This window comes from Crocodylus porosus, unplaced genomic scaffold (assembly GCF_001723895.1).
Source record: "Crocodylus porosus isolate Cpor-Errol unplaced genomic scaffold, CroPor_comp1, whole genome shotgun sequence".
Taxonomy (NCBI): Eukaryota; Metazoa; Chordata; order Crocodylia; family Crocodylidae; genus Crocodylus; species Crocodylus porosus.
In genome coordinates this window covers 2,408,106-2,425,883 of record NW_017728919.1, presented here as the reverse complement: position 1 = coordinate 2,425,883, position 17,778 = coordinate 2,408,106, and the positions used below count along the sequence as shown (strand labels likewise).

The 17,778-nt window shown below is 49.6% G+C and overlaps 1 protein-coding gene and 1 long non-coding RNA gene across 3 annotated transcripts in view; one reads left to right on the top strand and one right to left on the bottom strand.

Moving 5' to 3' along the window:
- Positions 1-16,199, top strand: part of ARHGEF18 (Rho/Rac guanine nucleotide exchange factor 18) — a 42,147-nt gene extending 25,948 nt beyond the window's left edge. For both annotated transcript variants that reach the window (XM_019538367.1, XM_019538369.1), the window contains exons 12-22: positions 1,716-1,894; positions 2,629-2,720; positions 3,133-3,324; positions 3,950-4,087; positions 5,442-5,566; positions 6,383-6,436; positions 7,182-7,229; positions 8,160-8,627; positions 8,966-9,293; positions 11,960-12,082; positions 12,179-16,199. In XM_019538367.1, the coding sequence (XP_019393912.1) occupies positions 1,716-1,894; positions 2,629-2,720; positions 3,133-3,324; positions 3,950-4,087; positions 5,442-5,566; positions 6,383-6,436; positions 7,182-7,229; positions 8,160-8,627; positions 8,966-9,293; positions 11,960-12,082; positions 12,179-12,336 (1,905 nt within the window). In that variant the 3' untranslated portion in view covers positions 12,337-16,199. The remainder of the gene's footprint in view (positions 1-1,715; positions 1,895-2,628; positions 2,721-3,132; positions 3,325-3,949; positions 4,088-5,441; positions 5,567-6,382; positions 6,437-7,181; positions 7,230-8,159; positions 8,628-8,965; positions 9,294-11,959; positions 12,083-12,178) is intronic.
- LOC109312362 lies at positions 4,459-5,511 on the bottom strand. The gene is made up of 2 exons (XR_002101794.1): positions 5,432-5,511; positions 4,459-4,987 (listed from the first exon to the last, which is right to left on the bottom strand). It is a non-coding gene; the product is annotated as an uncharacterized LOC109312362 (long non-coding RNA).
- Positions 16,200-17,778: the final 1,579 nt, after the last annotated feature.

Here is a 17,778-nt window from a genome sequence, read left to right as displayed (position 1 = left end):
CCAGGAGTGACCAGGAATAACGGTCACAAGCTGGCAGAGAGATTCAGACTAGACATCAGGAGGCGCAACTTCACAGTCAGGGCGGCTAGGATCTGGAACCAACTTCCAAGGGAAGTGGTGCTGGCCCCTACCCTGGGGGTGTTTAAGAGGAGGCTGGATGAACACCTTGCTGGGGTCGTTTGACCGCAGTACTCTTTCCTGCCATGGCAGGGGGTCGGACTTGATGACCCGTTTAGGTCCCTTCCGACCCTACAAACTATGAAACTTAAGTACCAAATATACCTGCAAAACTAGCAGGAGCTGGAGCACTTGGGACATGCTCACTTAGGAGTCTTTTGAGTTTCCTTTTCTGCCCCTGTGCATGGTTTGCAGCCCCTCTCTTATAGGGGTCTTGACTGTCTTTCTTATGCCACTTCAGTAAGCCAGCTGCCAAACCTGCTCTGAAACTACAAATATGCATCCAACAACTTGCTGCTGTCCCAGTCCCGGGTAAAGGCACCTCCCTGCAGAATGCCATGTGTAGCCCTGGCCCGAGCTGTTCTCAACATCCTCACATTCATGAGCTCTGTTTTTAAATGAGCTAAGTGTTAATCTCTCCTAAGTAAACTAACAAGAGGGTGGAGAATGAGTGGATACATCCTGTAATCCTGCGTTGGCTTGGTGACCTGGCTCCTGACTTGAGCCAGCTGAGAGTCCTCACGTGTAGCTGACAAGTTACTTTTCTTGGTGTCAAACCCTTTAGCTTCCGTCCTGCAAAATGTAATATTAATAGCCTGCAAAATCGTTTCTCACCTACGTGCGTGTCAGGCTGCTAAATGTAGGCAGGGATGCTACTCATTGTTAACCTCACTCTATATTATTTATCTTACAGAAATGAGCAGCTGAATCCCTTGTACAGAATTGTAGCTCTACCAGACATAGCTCCAGTTTCCCAAAACCGAAGGGGGGCAACATCCCCAGCCTCAAAGCTAGGCGTTTCTCTTTTTGTTTTGTAACTAACCTGCCACTTTGGCATCAACATTGCTTCCTCTCTCCTGGGGTTTTTTTTATTTTGTGAATCGTTAGATCTTGTGCTTTTTACTTGTTCTGATCTTGCTGTTGCCAAATGGAGTGAAGTCCAAACTGGTTCATGTTGCCCCTTCAATAAGGACAAGAGCTGAAATTCATGAAATTCCAGGAAAAAGTAGAAATAAATATTGTGTGGAAAGATTGTATGCCTTTCAAGTAGCTGGTGGCTGCTTTCGCTCTGAAGAGACAGAATAATTTATTTCAGCATTAGTCATTCAAAAGCCTTGGAAGTGCTCCTTTCTCAGAAATGGAACAGCTAAGTGGGGAAGGAATATGGGGAAGAAACGTATCCCTCTGGGCCCTGAGTAAGCTGTGCTTTGGAGCACGTGTGTAACTTGAACCCCCCCCACACCCCTCCGAGTTTCACTGGCTCCCAGGTACACGTGTGTAAGGGTTGTGCTGAATTGAAGGGTTAGATCTTGTTTTTAGAATGTAGATTTTTTTTCAGACAGGGACTTGGCATCTAGCAGATGAGAAAAATGACGTGCACATCAGTCTTACGATATAAAAGGGCCAGAGCAACCAAGCTTGGCTGCAGTCTGTCTTCATTGGTCTCACATGCGAAGAGCGAGGAGAGCCCAGAACCTAAAGATGCTGCCCGACCTAGTATTGCAGTGAAGTGTAATGCACTCAATCTTGTCTTGCAGGACTCTAAGCCACCAGTTGTTTCATTGCAGAAGTTGATTGTCAGAGAGGTAGCTAATGAGGAGAAAGCCATGTTCTTAATTAGCGCCTCAATGAAAGGGCCAGAAATGTATGAAATTCATACCAGCTCCAAAGAAGAAAGAAATTCCTGGATGGCTCACATTCGCAGAGCTGTGGAAAGGTAAACTGGTCCAAAAGGCTGGGGGTTTGGTTTCTGCTCACGTGTTTGATCCCTCGACATTACTGGCCATTCTGCCTTTGTGGTAAAGATAAGTTTGACTAGCTCTGTCCTTCAGGCTCCATATCGCATCCTCGCCAAGGCTGGGCCTACACTGCAAGGGCCGTGGGTGGGGGCTGTTTTCCGTTTGTCTGGACATCCTGGCCTGGACATAGCTCTGCCAGCAGCTGGGGCTCAGTTCCTCTGAACGACAGAAGCTGTCCCAGGAGCCGCTGCCTTCTGCCGGCAGAGCTGCGAGCGCATGGCTGCTCAGCATGGCTATAGCGGCTGAACTTCAATATAGGCAGGGGCCAAGGAAACTGCTGGTCATACCAGGGTATGTTCTTGTGGGAGCCAGGTAGATTTGACTAGTTCTTGACTTTACCTTCTTGCTGTTCATATTTCACGTCCTTGCGGAGAGCGAAGCACTTAGCTTGGCACATGGTTACCTGTAAGGGCAGCTTACAAGAGATGTGGGAAGAACAGGCGCTGTGCCCATCAGTAAGACTTGCTTGGAAGATTCAGCCGTTCTCAGGGTGATGGGCACTGCCTGCCAAAAACAAGGGTGTGCTGGGTAAGGGAAGCAAACGGTGCAGGATAGGGTGCTCCCTGGGAAGGCCTGTGGGATGTGGCCCAAGGTGATGATGGAAGTTCCCTGTGTGGAGATCCAACAGATTCCCCTCCTTGGCTGCTTCTAGCTGCCCTTATGAAGAGGAAGGAACGCTGAATGACACTGAAGAAGAAAGGAGACTGGCGGAAGCACGAGCAGCTAAATTAAAAGAATTTCAAGGTAACTATTTATGCCCTGGCCCAGGGAGCAGTTTATTGTAGTGCTGGCTCTCTTGTGGCCCCCATAACTGACAGCATGTTCCCACCCTGCCGTAATTCAAGCATCCCTTGATGCAGGATTGCAAGTCAATTGCGGTATTTCTGCAAGTAAACAAATTATTTAAAAGAAAAGAAAACCTCCCACTTCCATTGAGAAGCAAAAAATTCTGTGCCTTTCTCCTGCCCTGTAAGTTTTGTTTTTTGTTTTTTTGTTTTTGTTTGTTTTTTTTTCCTAGCCATTTAATGATGATAAAGCATCAAACATAGAATAAGTACATAATAAATTATTAGGATAATTTGACATGAACATTGTGTTCCTGGGACTGCCTTGCCAGGCAGCATTGCAAGGTTTAAATCTGTTTGTGTTTTATCAGAACGTCTGAGCATGAAAGATGATCTGATTATGCAAAGACTAATTGAAAAACAACAGATTTATCTAGAAATGTTTGAAATGAATGGGTTTGAAGAGCTTTATCCAGGGGTCCGATCCAGACTCTTCTTGAAGGGCATGGATAGCTCGGAGAATCTGCAAGGAGAAGTGATCCTAAAATCTGCAGTGACAGAAGGTAGGTGCAGAAGATGAGTGTGCATGCATGCGTGTGTGTGCACACATGTATACACAGCAGCAAATCCTAATTAAGCGCTGTGGAACAGTTCTGCATACCTAATTCTCAGAACCTGCTTGTGAGATAAGTGAAGGGCGGATTTGTTTAATTGTTCTCTCCTGGATGGAATATTGCCAATGTAAGAAAAATCAAATTATAGAACCTGACCTTGAGTTTATTTAGATGGGCTGTTTCCAAGTACCTTGATAGCATGTCAGCTTTGCACCTTGATGCCACAAAGAGTTCCAGCTTAAGACTAGGCTGCCAGCATAAGCAAAGACCCAGAGCACAGACAGTGTCACCCTTATTGGTAGCTGATCTGCGAGAGCAATTAATTTAGCTTTCCACAAGCCTACCCAGACTGGCCTAGCAACCTGAATCCCCATGTGAGGATGAGGTATTGTTTTCACACGTGACTTTCAGGTTTGGAGTTTGTGGCATGCTGCCAAAATGGTCTAAGAGCTTCTGAACCTCTAATGTATGTGTGAAATGCTTGAATGGTTGTTTGTATACTTTATTAGCATGATGCAGCTTCCCCATAGCATGGGTATGGTTGTTTAAAATGACCTGTTCTTTGCTTCCCTAGCTGAGAGCCTCCAGAACCTGCTCGTCACGTACTTTGGCAATACAGCCTGTCATCCTGAAGATAGCTGTGGGACTGGGCTCCCCAGGAGAGCAGAGACCTTTGGGGGATATGATAGCAGCCCCTCCATTCCAAACAAAAGTAAGATTAGGATTTGGGGGGCCTTAAAGGGGTCAGGGGGAGTGCGCTGATGTTCTTGTCACTTTACTGTCCTGTTCTGAACCACATTTCTGGATGAAGAGAGTCGATCAAACCAGGCTCTGATACAGACTGTCATAGAACAGGGCCCCGCAAAGCTCATCCTGACTAGCAAATACACCTGCAAAAAGAGGAGTGTCAGGCTGCCAGATCCTCTGTCTGCCAGGATTAGCGGTTGAGGGCAGAACACCTTGTTTGTTACTGATTTGTCATCTTTGAACTATGCACACGGTGACTTCATACCAACCAAATATTATTTCTAATGACTGCAGAGGACACAAGTTAATTCCGTCTGATAAAAAGGAAAGTTGAGCTGGGGAGTTTAAACCCAAGTTTATTTCTGGTTGTCAAATAACCTCTAATGCTTCCAACAGCTCTGTGCAGACCTTGCAAGGCTGCAAAATGGATGCGGTTGTTTAAACCAGTGCTTTTCAACATTTTTAGACAAAAGCCTTTCCCCCAGCACCCCTCAGAAAATGCCGGCTCTTAGTTTTCACTTGTTTTCTGACTACAGAAAAATAGAGTGAATCCTATGTTGCCAAGACCTTGGAAATACCACAGCGAGTCAGATTAATTTATAACATCCTTTGATATTGTGTTTGGAATTGCTGAGTTTATCTCATGAACCATATTTGCACACCTAACAGCTCTACCATGTTGTGGCACCCCGTGGCAACCTTGGAAGTGTTCATCTCAAGGCACCCAGGGTGCTGCAGCACTCTGGTTAAGAATTGCTGGCTTAAACTGTCACTGGGCACAGATGCTCTCATCAGAAAGACAGTGGCATGAATGGAAATGCCAGATACCACCCATCTTCGTCCAGTTCTGCTTTATCTGAGCTTTCTGGGAAAAAGTAACATGGTCTATATTAGCCCAGTCTCATGTGCAGGAGCAGTTTCACATGCCTGTGAAAGGTAGCATGGATGAAAGTAACACGCTACATGCACATGCTCCGAACAAGAGCTGGTTGGCAGCTCCTCCTTCACTGCCTCCACGCAGACCAGCAGTGGGTTCAAATAGGGTTCTAGTAGCAGCAAATACTACAGGTGTTTTAGCAGGCCTGATAGCCACGGATGTTCGTATGGGCATGAATCAGTGGTCATCCTCGCTGTGTGTCCTAGTCCACGTTCTTCAGGTTCTTGCTGGAAATCTGACAGACCTAGTTCCTATGACTGCCTGCTTCTCTGCACTTGTTTTAAGGGACTAAAACAAACTGTTACAAATAGTTGGTAATTCCCACCCCACAAGCTGTGCTTGTCCCCATTGTACTTGTGTTCACTGCATTACTTGCTTTCAGACGGCAGTTTCAGGAAGAAGGTCAGTGGCGGTGACCAGAGGCTGTGGGAGCGGAAGGGACTTCCATTGAGTTCCAGCGCGCAGCTCCAAGATCCTCCTGCTGATGCAGAAGAAGGATCTCACACAGTATGTTTGTTTTAAATGCATTGTGCGCTGGCTCCAGCGAACCTGGTGGAGGTGGGAAAAGTCATTGAAAACTACAGATCTGGCTGAGAGTGCTGGCTCCTTAGCCAGATCCCAAGCAGCCTGCCAAAGTGCTGCCTGTTTATTGGGCTGACCTAGCAGTTTGCAGTCTTACACTTGAGCATGAGAGCCTACTTTTACTGATTTGGCATCCCTTTCACTCAAGGCAGGTTTCCACTTGGTATTGTGTAGCTGCTAAGGCATCTGTTTCAGGCAAGAATTTGCCTAAAATGTACCCAGGTGCTTCTCTCGGAGGAAGCTGCTTTTCCCAAAGGTGTAGGGCATCCCTGAGTGCCATGCAGTCATGCAGCAGGAGGCCTCTTCCTTTTATTTTTTTTCTTCACATTCTTAACACCAAAGTGATGCGGGCATTTTGGAGACTGGAACCGAGGCTATTGTGACTCATTAGTCTGAATTCTTGTCAGTCTCCATCATCCTTAGCAAAATGAATTTTTAAAAAAACCAGGAAAACTCTTGTTTTCCCTAAGACTTGAGAACTCCTGTTTGACTGCTTTTATCATGTTACTCTGCAGCATACCTGGATGCAAGGACTGATCTCCTTGCTCTGTAAATACTTGCAGTCTTTTAAATGAGTCTGACTTTGCATGGCTAAAACCAGGCAAATAAAACACTGCTGCTGAAACTGTGATTTTTAAAATTTCCTTTTAAAACTCCATGCTTACATTGTGAGCACTGCTGCCTCGCCTGCTGTGTGCTGTAGGAGAGTTATGTGCTTGTCTTTTCTTTTTTCTTCTGTAGGATGAGATAACAAGACTGGATTACAGCGGTTTCCAGCCCACCCTGGAGTCTGAGGTACCACAGTATGCTTTGCAATACCATCGGTCCCACAGAGTGCAAAAAGGAAATGTACATTTTAAAGCACATAGAAACATAAGCTCAATAACGTACCTTGTCATCACTGGCTTATCCTTCCTTCTTGTCCTTCTGACAAGGTATTGAGCAGAATTTGCAGATTCACTGGAATCTGAGAATGTGCCAGGAGCACTTCTGCTATGACCTCAAACCTTGCAGCCTCTGGGCTGTCAGCTCTGTGCCTTAGGGTCCACATCACCCTTGCCCCTACACTGATGTGTAATAAATACAGAGACTGAAGTACCCCTAGGAAGCAAAGATGAGTTTTAGATATCCAGAGAAATGTTTCAGAGAGTGGGATGACTACCTGCCATTCACTTTGCACTCATGTTATCAGTCTGATAAGATAAAATATGGCTTGAATTGCTCAGAGATGACGTCAGCAGCTGCCCGTAGGTGATGAGTCCGTGCAGGAGGGCTGGAAGAAACGAGCCTCAGGACAGCAGGGAGAGGAAGGCTGTTGCCCCAATTCTCTGTGCAGTATTGTTCTGATAAATCTAGTTCCCCAGTGAATGTTTCCACTATGATGTTTTTCCAGGTTTTTTCCTGTCAAATGACTTGGCAGTTGTTTGTCTTCTGCGTGGTTGTATTCAGGCAGCATTCATTTCATTATTAGAAAAAAGGTTAGACATTGTATAAAAACACTCTCCCCTCCAGAGTCTCTAATGCTTTTCTCTTTCTTCAGCTTGTCCAGAGGATACAAAAGCTCTTACAGTTGCTTCTCAGCCTTCAGGTAAAATTTGCATATTCAGTCCAATAGATGTGTTGTGTTGAGCTGTGAAGTTTGCTGCAATATAGGTAATGGAGTTTGCTTGTAGCAGCACTAAAAAGTCAAATTTTCTGGGTGTGCCAAAGGTAGCTGAGAAATTTATCTGAGGCTTGAGTTGTAGTGCAACCAGCATGATTCCTGGCCTTTTGGAGGAAGCTGAGCTCTGCTGCTTCATGAAAGTGAAACTTCATTCCTTTTAATTTATGTCCAGTCCGCCCCATTTACCCCTTAGGCTTCCATTTGCTTTTCTTGCTGTGAAGTGTGGTGTGCTCCCTGCAGGTATTTCTGTTGAATAGAAACACATGCATGTGGCAGTGATTCTCAGCTCGGGGGGGCTGTGGAATATTGTCGTCTGATAACAGTGTTATAATATAACAGTAGTAGCACTGTTAGGGGTACAGACAAGACTCACAAGACAACCCAGAATTTACAAACAGGAATCGAAAGCATTCTGGCCTGTTGTGGTCTTTCTGAGTTCTTTGCACCAAAAGTATTGCTCTAGCATTTCTCTGTATTCAGAAAAAGAGTGTAAACTAAAAGCTGGCATTTTCCAGGGGTGCCTTGAATTTGTTGAGGGGTGCCTCAAGTCTAAAAATGCTGAGAATCGCTGGTACATAAGGTGAGGTACGTGCTATAATTTGGTACAATATTTCATAACATTCTAGGTGATCTCTAGGGTCAAAAGATGCTTCATTTTGAATGGTCCAGGCTTAATCTTTTGTCTTAAAATTATCTATAATATTGAGGTGATTGCTGCAATGCATTCTGACTGGGAGCTCAGTCCAGCTCTAGAGACAGATGTCTGTATCTCCTGAGATATGGCAATCACACCTCACCGCAGCTGTATCTTTCAAGCCCACGTGCCTAATGATTCTGTTGGGGTGTTTCTTCCAGGCAGTGATATCCCAGCAGGACAGCTGCATTGAAATGCAGCGTGCCACCCTCCTGGATCGGGAGAAGCAGTACCGGCTGCAGTCAACACGTGGAAACCTGCTTCTAGAGCAAGAAAAGCAGCGCAACTTCGAGAAACAGAAGGAAGAAATGGCGAACGTGCAGAAGCTGCAGAACCAGCTGAAGCAGGAGCAGCAGCGCTGGGAACGGGAGAGGGACTGGCAGCAGAAGGAATTTGAGAAGACAGAGGCACGGCTGCAGGAGCGTGAGGAGGAAACCCGGCAGCTGAAGGATCGCTTGAGCCAGGATCGAGAGGAGCTGGAGAGACAACGGGAGGCCTATCAGCATGACCTGGAGAGGCTGCGGGAAGCACAGAGAGCAGTTGAGAAAGAGAGAGAACGTCTAGAGCAGCAAAAGAAGCTGAAAAAGCAGAATACGGTGTCAGGCACATTCTCCCCAGACCTGGGACAGGTAAGGAGCTTGTCCCTGGGGAGGACAGAGGCTCTTTTTGCTTCCCGCCCCCTTCTCATTCTGCTGCTGCTGCTGCTACTCACTGTGGCCCTTTTTGGAAGTCCTCTCCCAGAGGTAATGATAAATAAGATCTGTGTGGCTAAGCTGCTTGGTTTGTGTAGCAGGACTTCTTCTTTAGGCTGTATTTCAGTATAGCATGCTGCAGGGGCAAGGATGGGGCAGCCACTTGTTTTGGTCACAAGGAGTTTCTCTCTTGGGGAATAATGGTTTTATGCTTCTTACTTCTTGGAGAGGTGCAGAGCATCCATTTTATATAGACCAACTTCTTTCTCATGTAGGGTCAAATGCTGAGCCATTCCGCCAGCTTCAATGGAGAAGGGATAGAAGTTTCTGTGCCGCACCTGAAAACCTCTGGGAGGGCCAGCGTCTCGGGAATGGATTATCTGGAGCGGCCAGAGCTGGTTCGCAGGGACAGCACCACCCTGGAGAATCGCCTGGTTCTTGCAATGAAAAATGAAGTGCCAATACACCTCCTGAGCACAACCAATCAGATACAGAAGCAGGCTGCAGTTCAGCAACAAATCCCCACCAAGCTTGCCGCTTTCTCAAAAGGAAGCAAAGAAAAGGGTGGGAAAAGCAAAGCATCTCACAGGATGGACAGCTCAGGTGAGGGTAATAAAGTACATCCCGCAGTTCTGCCAAAATCAGACTCGCAGGACAGCGCTCAGGGTAAATCGCAGACCACATCTGGCCAGCCCATAACGGCCTGCCCATGTGCATTGCAGAGTCACCAGTCGCAGGCGGGCTTGTGCAAGCCAGGGGCTAAAAGCTGGTGAAAGGCCAGGTTACAAGTGACTACAGTCCTTGGAATGGGGAGGTGGCCTGCCTGGGCTGTATGTCGTAGTGCCTGGTGCAGTCACTTGCTAACCCACCAGCCATACAAAAATCTGCTTAGCCCTTGGCTGCCAGAGTAACAGTAACGGACAGACTAGCAGCATCATACATGCACCAAGGGAGTAGAACTTGTCCAGACTGATTTGCTCCCATGTCTCTCCATCCCTGTCCTCCGCTGCGGCACCTTTGAGTGTGGGCAGGGGAGAAATAGGTTCCTGTTTCCAGAGAGCTGATGAGAAGCGAAGCATCCAGCTTAGATCTGGGCATGAGTATTTCGAGCAGGTAGCAAGGAATGAACGATGATTGTTCCTGAGGTCTAGCTTACGTGTGAATGCTGAGCATCACATATTATCACCGTGGCTAGGCATGATAATAGTACCCAAAGCTGCGCCAGCTTGCAGCAGTTGCTTTATCCCAACCAGCCTTTCTCTGCCTCTTTGTGGGTAGTGGTGGGTTCAGGAACACTTCCCTGAGGCGATGATGTACACATCCCAGTACAAACCAAACGGTTCCAGCATCTAGCCAAGCCCAGCCCCTCCCTTGGCACTTGGAAGTTGGTGCCTTGCCAACATTCCTCACATCGTGAATGTGATTTTCCAGGCCAGAAGGGGCCCATAGGTGTTACAGTAAAATCCAAAAGGGGCTAATTTTGTTGGAAATAGAAGGGAGTACACATGTGGTTACGATCCCATGATGTATTTTGTTTCTAACAGTCGAGTGGGCTTTGCCAATGACAGACAATGCAAAAACCACAGTTTTCCAGCCACTTAAAAGGGTCTTATTTTCAGCTGAGGAGAGCAGCCTGTAGTTCTGCCTTACACAATTATCTTATCTGTGTGCCGGGTTCAGGCTGGCAAGGATACAAGCCAACACGCCTGCATTTGTGTACTGTAGAGACAGACGTTGGTCACTGGTCAGTGTTGCTATGCATTGTGGAGGGCAGCAAAAAGGGTTAGGGGCTGGGGCACATGACTTGTGAGGAGAGGCTGAGGGACCTGGGCTGATTTAGTCTGGGGAAGGGGGTGGGAGGGGTGTTGAATAGCAGCCTTCAACTCCCTGCAGGGTGGTCCAAAGAAGATGGAGTTAGATTATTCTCAGTGATGGCAGATGACAGAAGGAGCAATGGGGTCAAGTTGCAGCAAGGGAGGTTTAGGTTAGATATTAGGAAAAACTGTCTCACTGGGAGGGTATTAAAGCACTGAAACAGGTCACCCAGAGAGGTGGTGCAGTCTCCATCCTTGGAGGCTTGAAGACCCAGATAGACCAAGCCTTGTCTGGGATAATGCAGTTGGGGCTGGTCCTGCTTGGAGCAGGGAGTTGGACTTGGACGTGACCTCCTGAGCTCCCTCCAACTCTCCTTGTCTGTGATCTTCCAACTGCACAGTGCCTGTGGCTAATACCTTGATTTGGCACTTTGATTTTCATATAATGAACCTGCTTGGACTTTTGGCAAGTAAATGTAGCCTGGCCTCCTTGCCACTGAATATGAAGTGTTGGCAGATGGGAAAATGAAGCTTCAGTGCTGCAACATCCAGGCTTGATCTGTACATTAGCAGTGAGCTTGGTGGGTTTTCATGAGCGTGGTGGGTTCCACTCTCCAGCCCCAGCACTAGCAGGATACATCCCTGTTGTACCCGCATTCATTCATTCATTTCATATGCATCCCGTAGCAGTGTCAGGAGCTGCAGATTACAAATAACCTGGCAGGGCCAAGGATGACCATGCTTCTTCCCCGGGCCCCCAGAGCGGCCACCCACAGCACCTGGGGTTCCCATACAAGCCCCAGCCGGGCACAGGACCATTTAGCTTCTGAGATTAGCTGAGGTCTGATGTGTTGTGCCCACGTGCGTATGGAAGTGAGAATATAGCATACGCCTTTCTGTACCAGATGCAGTCTGTGCTGGGGGCTGAATTTGGGTAAGGAATGGTGTCTGTGGAAGGGAGAAGCCTGTTGGATCCAGAATGTATTGGTTGCCAGTCAGTGCTTTTACCTTTTGAATAAAAAAATTGGTGAGCCAGCCTGTGAGTGCAGTTGTTCATTATTACCACTCCCGCAGATGGGGCATGCCAGGGCAGAGCTGTGATGAGCTGCTGAGTCTAGAGTGCAGTAGTCGCTGCATCGGTCTTGCGTGCCTGTCAGGGGTGTGTTGTTCATACCAGTATGATACTACAGGAAGATCACCTGTGGTCTTTAGGGGACTGGCGTGCTGGGCTGTCTCTGTACAACTAAGAGAGCAGGGTCCTGGTTTGAGCATCTGAGAAGGTAAATGAAGGCTGTTGTTGGAGCATGAGACTGTGGGCGTGTGAGGTGGATGCATGCTGCTGGGCCCAGGCTTAAAACCACAGATTCTCTAAAAGGTCACCAGGACAATATACTAATGGGGAAAGTAACCTTTTCTCTTACAACCTGGATACCTGACACCTTTTTTTTTTCCCAGCATCTGCTGACCTGAAACAGCTGCTTCCAACGAAGTTTGTGGGGAAAGATGAGAGTGTGCTGAGGAGCAGACGGTCAGGGAGCCCGATCCTTTTGAACAACCAGGGGGCCATGTTCCAGCCTGGTAAGGCTTGCCTGAATGATGTGCCAGCGGAGCACCGAGTCGTCTTTCTGAGTGGGGATGTTGTATGCTATGGTGAATTTTTCTTCTCTCTCTCAGAGTTGTGTGGGCCCACAGATACCCAGCCAGAAACCCTCCCGTCTGCATCGTCGAACCTGTTCAAGCCCAACAGCATTCACGTCCAGACTGTGATGACCTCTCCACCAGCCCTGATAAATCCTGATGATGGCAGCAAAGAAGATGTGATTTTTTTCTAGCTGTTTCCACTTTGTGAAGGACCTCCTGCCATACTGCCTCTGAACTCGAATCCGGCATTAACATGGCAGAGACCCGTGGGGCTGGTGGTTGTTCGTCTGCCCTGCCCCTTCGCACCAGCAGGGACTGGAGCGGGGCTTCAGTGTTGCTTGGTTGGCTTCTTTCCTGACGGCTCCAAACGAGGGCACTGCCACAGCACAAATTAGCTTTCAACTCTTCCCAGGCATGGGAGTGTCTTGTCTTGTACCTGGCTTAGGTGTATCCATTCAGAGCCTATTAAAATGTTGCCATCTGCTGTACTTTGCTCTCTGAGTCTGCCCGAGCTGCTGGTGATCACGTCTTGCAGAATCAGCGAGCCGTCAGCGTGCCGCCTGCCCCCCCTCAGTTTCTATGTACAGTTTTAATGAGAGGCCATCAAATGGCTGTGACATTTTGAGACCTCTCTTTACAGAGCAGTGAACAGTGGCACAGGTTAATAGTAGCTGGACAGCTAGCCCGTCTGCTTGCAGGCAGCAAGGCTGGTGACCTGCCCCCTCGCATGACAAGAGGCGGCTGCATCTGGTAGCGAGTTCAGCAGGTGGGTGCTTCCTGCATGGACAAGGTGAGGGGAACTGTAAACCTTTCAGCATCCAGAGTCCAAGGGCAAGACCTCCACTTCATGGAACAGGTTGGACTTGTACAAACTCTGCTGCGGTTAGGAGGAGCTGGGCTGGAGATGTTTCCCTGGCCAGCTCCTTGCATTAAATGGGGTCCATCTCCTGTATGACTCATCAGGTGCAGACCTCTTGAGTGGTGAGTACAGTGCAGATTCCCAAAGCCAAAATCATGCGCTGGTTTGAACTGAACTTTGAGCCTGGGATTGTGTCTCTCTCAGAGGTGTGAACTGAGGCAGGTTCGGCACGAAATCAGTTAATTCCTGCCTGGTCCCTTGTGTCCTGTACCTTCTGCCTGCCTGCCAGCTCGCTGGGATGTCACGCCGAGCAATGAAGCGTCATGAAGCTGCTGTCCCAGGTGGGAGTGCTCTGCAGCCCTCGGATGCAGGGAAAAGGGAGCAACTGGAGTAATGTACTGATAACTGAAGCATTGCACAGCTGCGTTGATTCCAGTGGATGGGGCGGTGTCGAGCCAGTTGTGGCACAGAGATGAGATTAACACAGTTCTGTTCAAGCAGCAGCACGTTTCCACAGCAGTGCACAACTCTGTCTGGTACTCGATTGTGCGCTACACCTCATCAGCATGCTTCCTGGGCTGAGGAGCAGTGACTGCAGTCAAAATGTCCCAAAGGGATCGTTTGGGGGACAGGGATAGGAGGGAAAACCGGTCTCTCCAGCCTAACACCAGGAGGAAATGCCTTGCCTTCCTCTTGTGTGATTAGCATACACCTTCTTTGTAAACATGTCAAAGCAGCAGGAATGCAGCGACCTTCCTCCTTCGGGCTGTGGTTGGGGCTGCTCCTTGTCAATATTGTGCATAAATGTTTCCTCCAAATCTGAGGTTTGGGGGAGCTTTAGCCTAGAGCGAGGCTGGATGAGTGGGATGGAGCTCACCCCTGGTCCTGGCCTGGGATGGGGAGTGAGGTTGGGCTTTTTAAACCAACCTTGTGAATTGGCTCCTCTGATTTGTGTCATCCTTGTACTGCAGGAGAAGAACAGATCAAGGGCCAAGGGGTTTCTTTAGCTGCTGTCACCTGCTCTCTTCATTGCAGTGAATGTACTTGGAAAGGGCCATGACATCTGGAACCCACCTGACCTGTAAGGAGTCTCGCTGCCCTTAATGCTTAAAAATCAGGTTTAAAATGTAACCAGAGGTTTGTTGGTTTGCTTTTAAATGTTTGCTTTGCTGGCATTGCTTCAAAGGAGCAGTTGTAGCAGCTGGGAACGATGCAGCATCCCTGCAGTGGGCCCGAGACTGCTCCGATTCTGGGCCTTTCACCCGTCTCTGTGAAACCACCCTGAGTTAGCATGTGCCCTTGGTGCAGTGTCAGGCTGCCGCTAGGGCTTGTCAACATGGCTTGCACCTGGAGTGAGAACATGCCCCTTCTGCACTCAGGTCTGTTGGATCCAGTGGCAGCTGAAGGAAAGAAAACAGAAAAGAAACCAAACTGGCCTCATTGCAGAAGACACGTTACAGAGAGCAGCAGGGCGATGTGCTCTCGCTAGCGTGCGCAGAAGCGGGCAGGGCTCTAGCCCAGTGTCACTCGCCTGCCTCCAAAACACAAAGCAGAGGGAAGCTGGCGACAGACCTTTGAGGAACATGGGCTATGCCTCCGCAGGCTGGAGTCCTCTGGGCCCCATGATGCTCCTGTTTGCCAGGGCTGCCTTTGTTGCAAGGATGGCTTGCTGGGATTCGAGCAACGCTGAGGCACCTGAGATCCCAGAGGCGGTTCTGCATGGGGCAAGTGATGTGCTTTTAAACCTCTATCAAGTTCTGTTTCGAGCATGAGGCAAAGGCAGGATGCGATCCCCGTAAGCCAGAGTTCCCCACCAGTCCCCCTTGGTTTAGGCATGGGGCATTGTCAGCATAGCTGAGCTGCCTTCTGCCTCGCTTGCTCAGTCGTTCCACAGTTCTCCTTTGTACCTAATGCTGGGGGCTGCTTCTGGCCTTTGATCTCCAGTGCTCACCTCCAGCCTGAGGGCTGCCTCTGTTGTCCTTTCACTCATGTTTCATGCCTTGGGTTTCCTACATCTCGCCACGATAGACGCACCCTGAGCATGCATCTGGAGTGCTCGTAAGCGCCTGACTCCCGGCTAGGAACTGAGGGGAGCAGGTTCCAACAGGGTGGCTGCTGTGATTGGCTTGAGGCGGCCGTGTCGGTGTTATCTCGAGATGCGTGCTTGCACATCCCGGGACAGGACAGGCCGGAGGACCCGAGAACAAAAGCGGGTGGTTCCCTCTTGCTCATACGCATGGAGTCACGCTCTGTTTTCAGTCCCGCAGCCAGATGCAGGCAACTCCTGGAGTCTGTTCATGGTACTTGGTATTTTGCCGTTTACTTCAGCATGAAGTAGCAGGTTAAATGGCAAAATGGTTGAAAAATAAATTTATTCAAAAAACTCCTCCGCCTCAGCCAGCAGGTCCCCAGGTCTGGCTCCCTTGGAGCCGGTGTGGTGCAGCGTCTGCTGTGTAAAGGAACGAGGAGCATTTGGCTGTCGTTTTAGAGGTCTTGAGCTTCCTGCCTAGCTCTCCCGTTGCAGTGGGTCCCACCCCGGCGTGATGGCGAACCTTGCTCGTGGGGTAACGGCCTTCCCCCTTCTCCCGGCCAGCCCCGAATCCTGCTAATTGCTGGCAGCTCTTCTTCCTTCACACGCACATGTTGTGTTGGATTCAGTTGTGCCATGTTGATAACTAGCGTTTTATATTTTTGTACTGAAGAGAATTGGAGCACTTTAGGAAAGTTTACTTTAGTCTGCTTCTGTTTGTGCTAGGGAAGGGAATCTCCTGAAAGCAAGCCTCGTGGCAGGCTGGATCTCTCGCCCAGCTCTCAACTCTTGATGCTGTTTAGTCTTAGGTCTGGTTTAGAGGCCTCTGCACTGTAATGATTTAATGAGTAATCATGATGGCTGGTTCGATGGACCTGCTGGGAGGTGTTTTGGTGGCTTCCCCTGGTAGGATGTAAACATTGTACATAGTTCCTGTACTGTTGATAATCCAGTAGCGACCTCTTTGTAGTCCTTAATTTTATTTGTAAAGTGGATGGTTAAATGTTAATATTCGGTTTGGTTGTGCACTTCTGGGGTAATTGTAAACATGATCCTCGCACACAAACAATGATTTTTACAATGACTGCAGTGTTTCTCCACTGAAGATTTCAAAGCTGCAATAGAGCTGAAACCAGCTTCTAGCAATAAAAAACCCTCAAAACCTAGCTGCCTTTGTACACTTTTATTTCAACTTGAGATTAATGCTACCTTCACACTGACTGTCATTTCTCATGTGCATCTGCTTTTTCTTACCCTAAAGAGGAAACTCCCTCCCTGTGCCCCAGTGCTGCTGCTGCTGCTGCTGCTGCTGCTGCAGTGCAGAGGGACGGAGCTGAGCTGGGTGAGTCGGGGGCTTGTGGCACAGGTGGAGTCTTAAAGGTAGGTGGCCTCGTTCCAGGATGCCTGAAGTTTGGCCTAGTGGCAAGGTAAAACTAGGAAATGCGTTGCCTCAGCCTGGAGCGACTTTGCACCAGCCCGGTGAGAGGTCCGTGGCACTGTCCCACGTGGTATCAGTTACCACCTGAAACCTGCACCACAGTAATGGGATCCCCTTGCGCTCTGCCTCGCTGGCTACTGCCCTTTGTTGCCGTGGGCAAGACCCAGCTGTCTAATTGTTCGAAGCCAGCTCCACTTCTGATGAGCTCAAGACGCGGAGCAGCTCCTCTCACTGCAGTGTTCAGACTCCAGCAGGTATCCTAGCCGGGCAAGCTGGGCCTTCGGTCACGGACGGTAGACCAAGGAGGAAGGTAAAACTGGTCAGAGGAAAGTGCAACCGAGCAGGAGGAGCCTTTGCTGCCCATGCGGGCAGTGACAATGGCTCTGCCCCGGGCATGGAGTAGTTCAGGCGAGGCTGGGGCAGGGAGCAGACCTGCTCCATGATGCAGGGAGGGCGGTGACTGCCCGTGAGCTGGATCAGCCATGGGAACTGCTGCAGCTCCTTCAGCATGCTGGGAAGTTGCAGGGCTGTTGCAGGAAGGAGCCATGGGTGCGAGGAGCTGCAGAGCCAGGCCTGGAGGAGAAGGGCACAGGCAAAGTGGCTTGGAGAGCAAGGAGGCTCCAGGGTGAGGGAGGCAGGGACGGCTGAGGTGCATGTCTGGCAAACAGCCATGCTCACAGCCCCGTGGCGTGGAGCCAGTGCCTCTGCAGCACGGACTAAGCCTGCCTCTCCACAACGTCTGCTGTGCAGATGTGCCCATCGGACAGGGATGGCAGAGAGCCTACGAATGAAGGGCAGTGACAGACCTGCTTGGAGAAGGCAGCCCTTGGCCCCGGTGCCAGGGGCTGGGGCTGCGTGGTGCCTGTGGCCCTGGGCAAAGCCCTGCCCCTCTGAAACGCCTGTAAGGACCTGAGCACCACGGGGTTTGGGATGCCTCTGCCTCAGGGAGCCCCAAATGCTGTACCGCACTGCGGGGCCCCTGTTCCAGGCCTGGTCTCTGTTCATCTCCAGTAGACCCTGGCTGCGGACCTGGCTGTGGGCAGGGGTCAGGGCTGAATAGCCATGGCCTTGACCTTGCTGCCCCCTGCTGGGCATGGTGGGTGCAGGTGCTGGAGTGAACCAGCAGGATCAGGCTCCAGCACAGTGGTCTCAGCAGCTGCAGCAAGCATCCAGCCTGCCGGCAGCACCAACACCTAAGTCCTGCAGACAGGTACAGGGCCTGCCAGCTCATCACAGCCTCCGGCCCACAATGTTGGCCCAGAAGTAGGGGCAGTTGGGTTCCCTCTTGCTGGGGCAGGCTGGGAGAT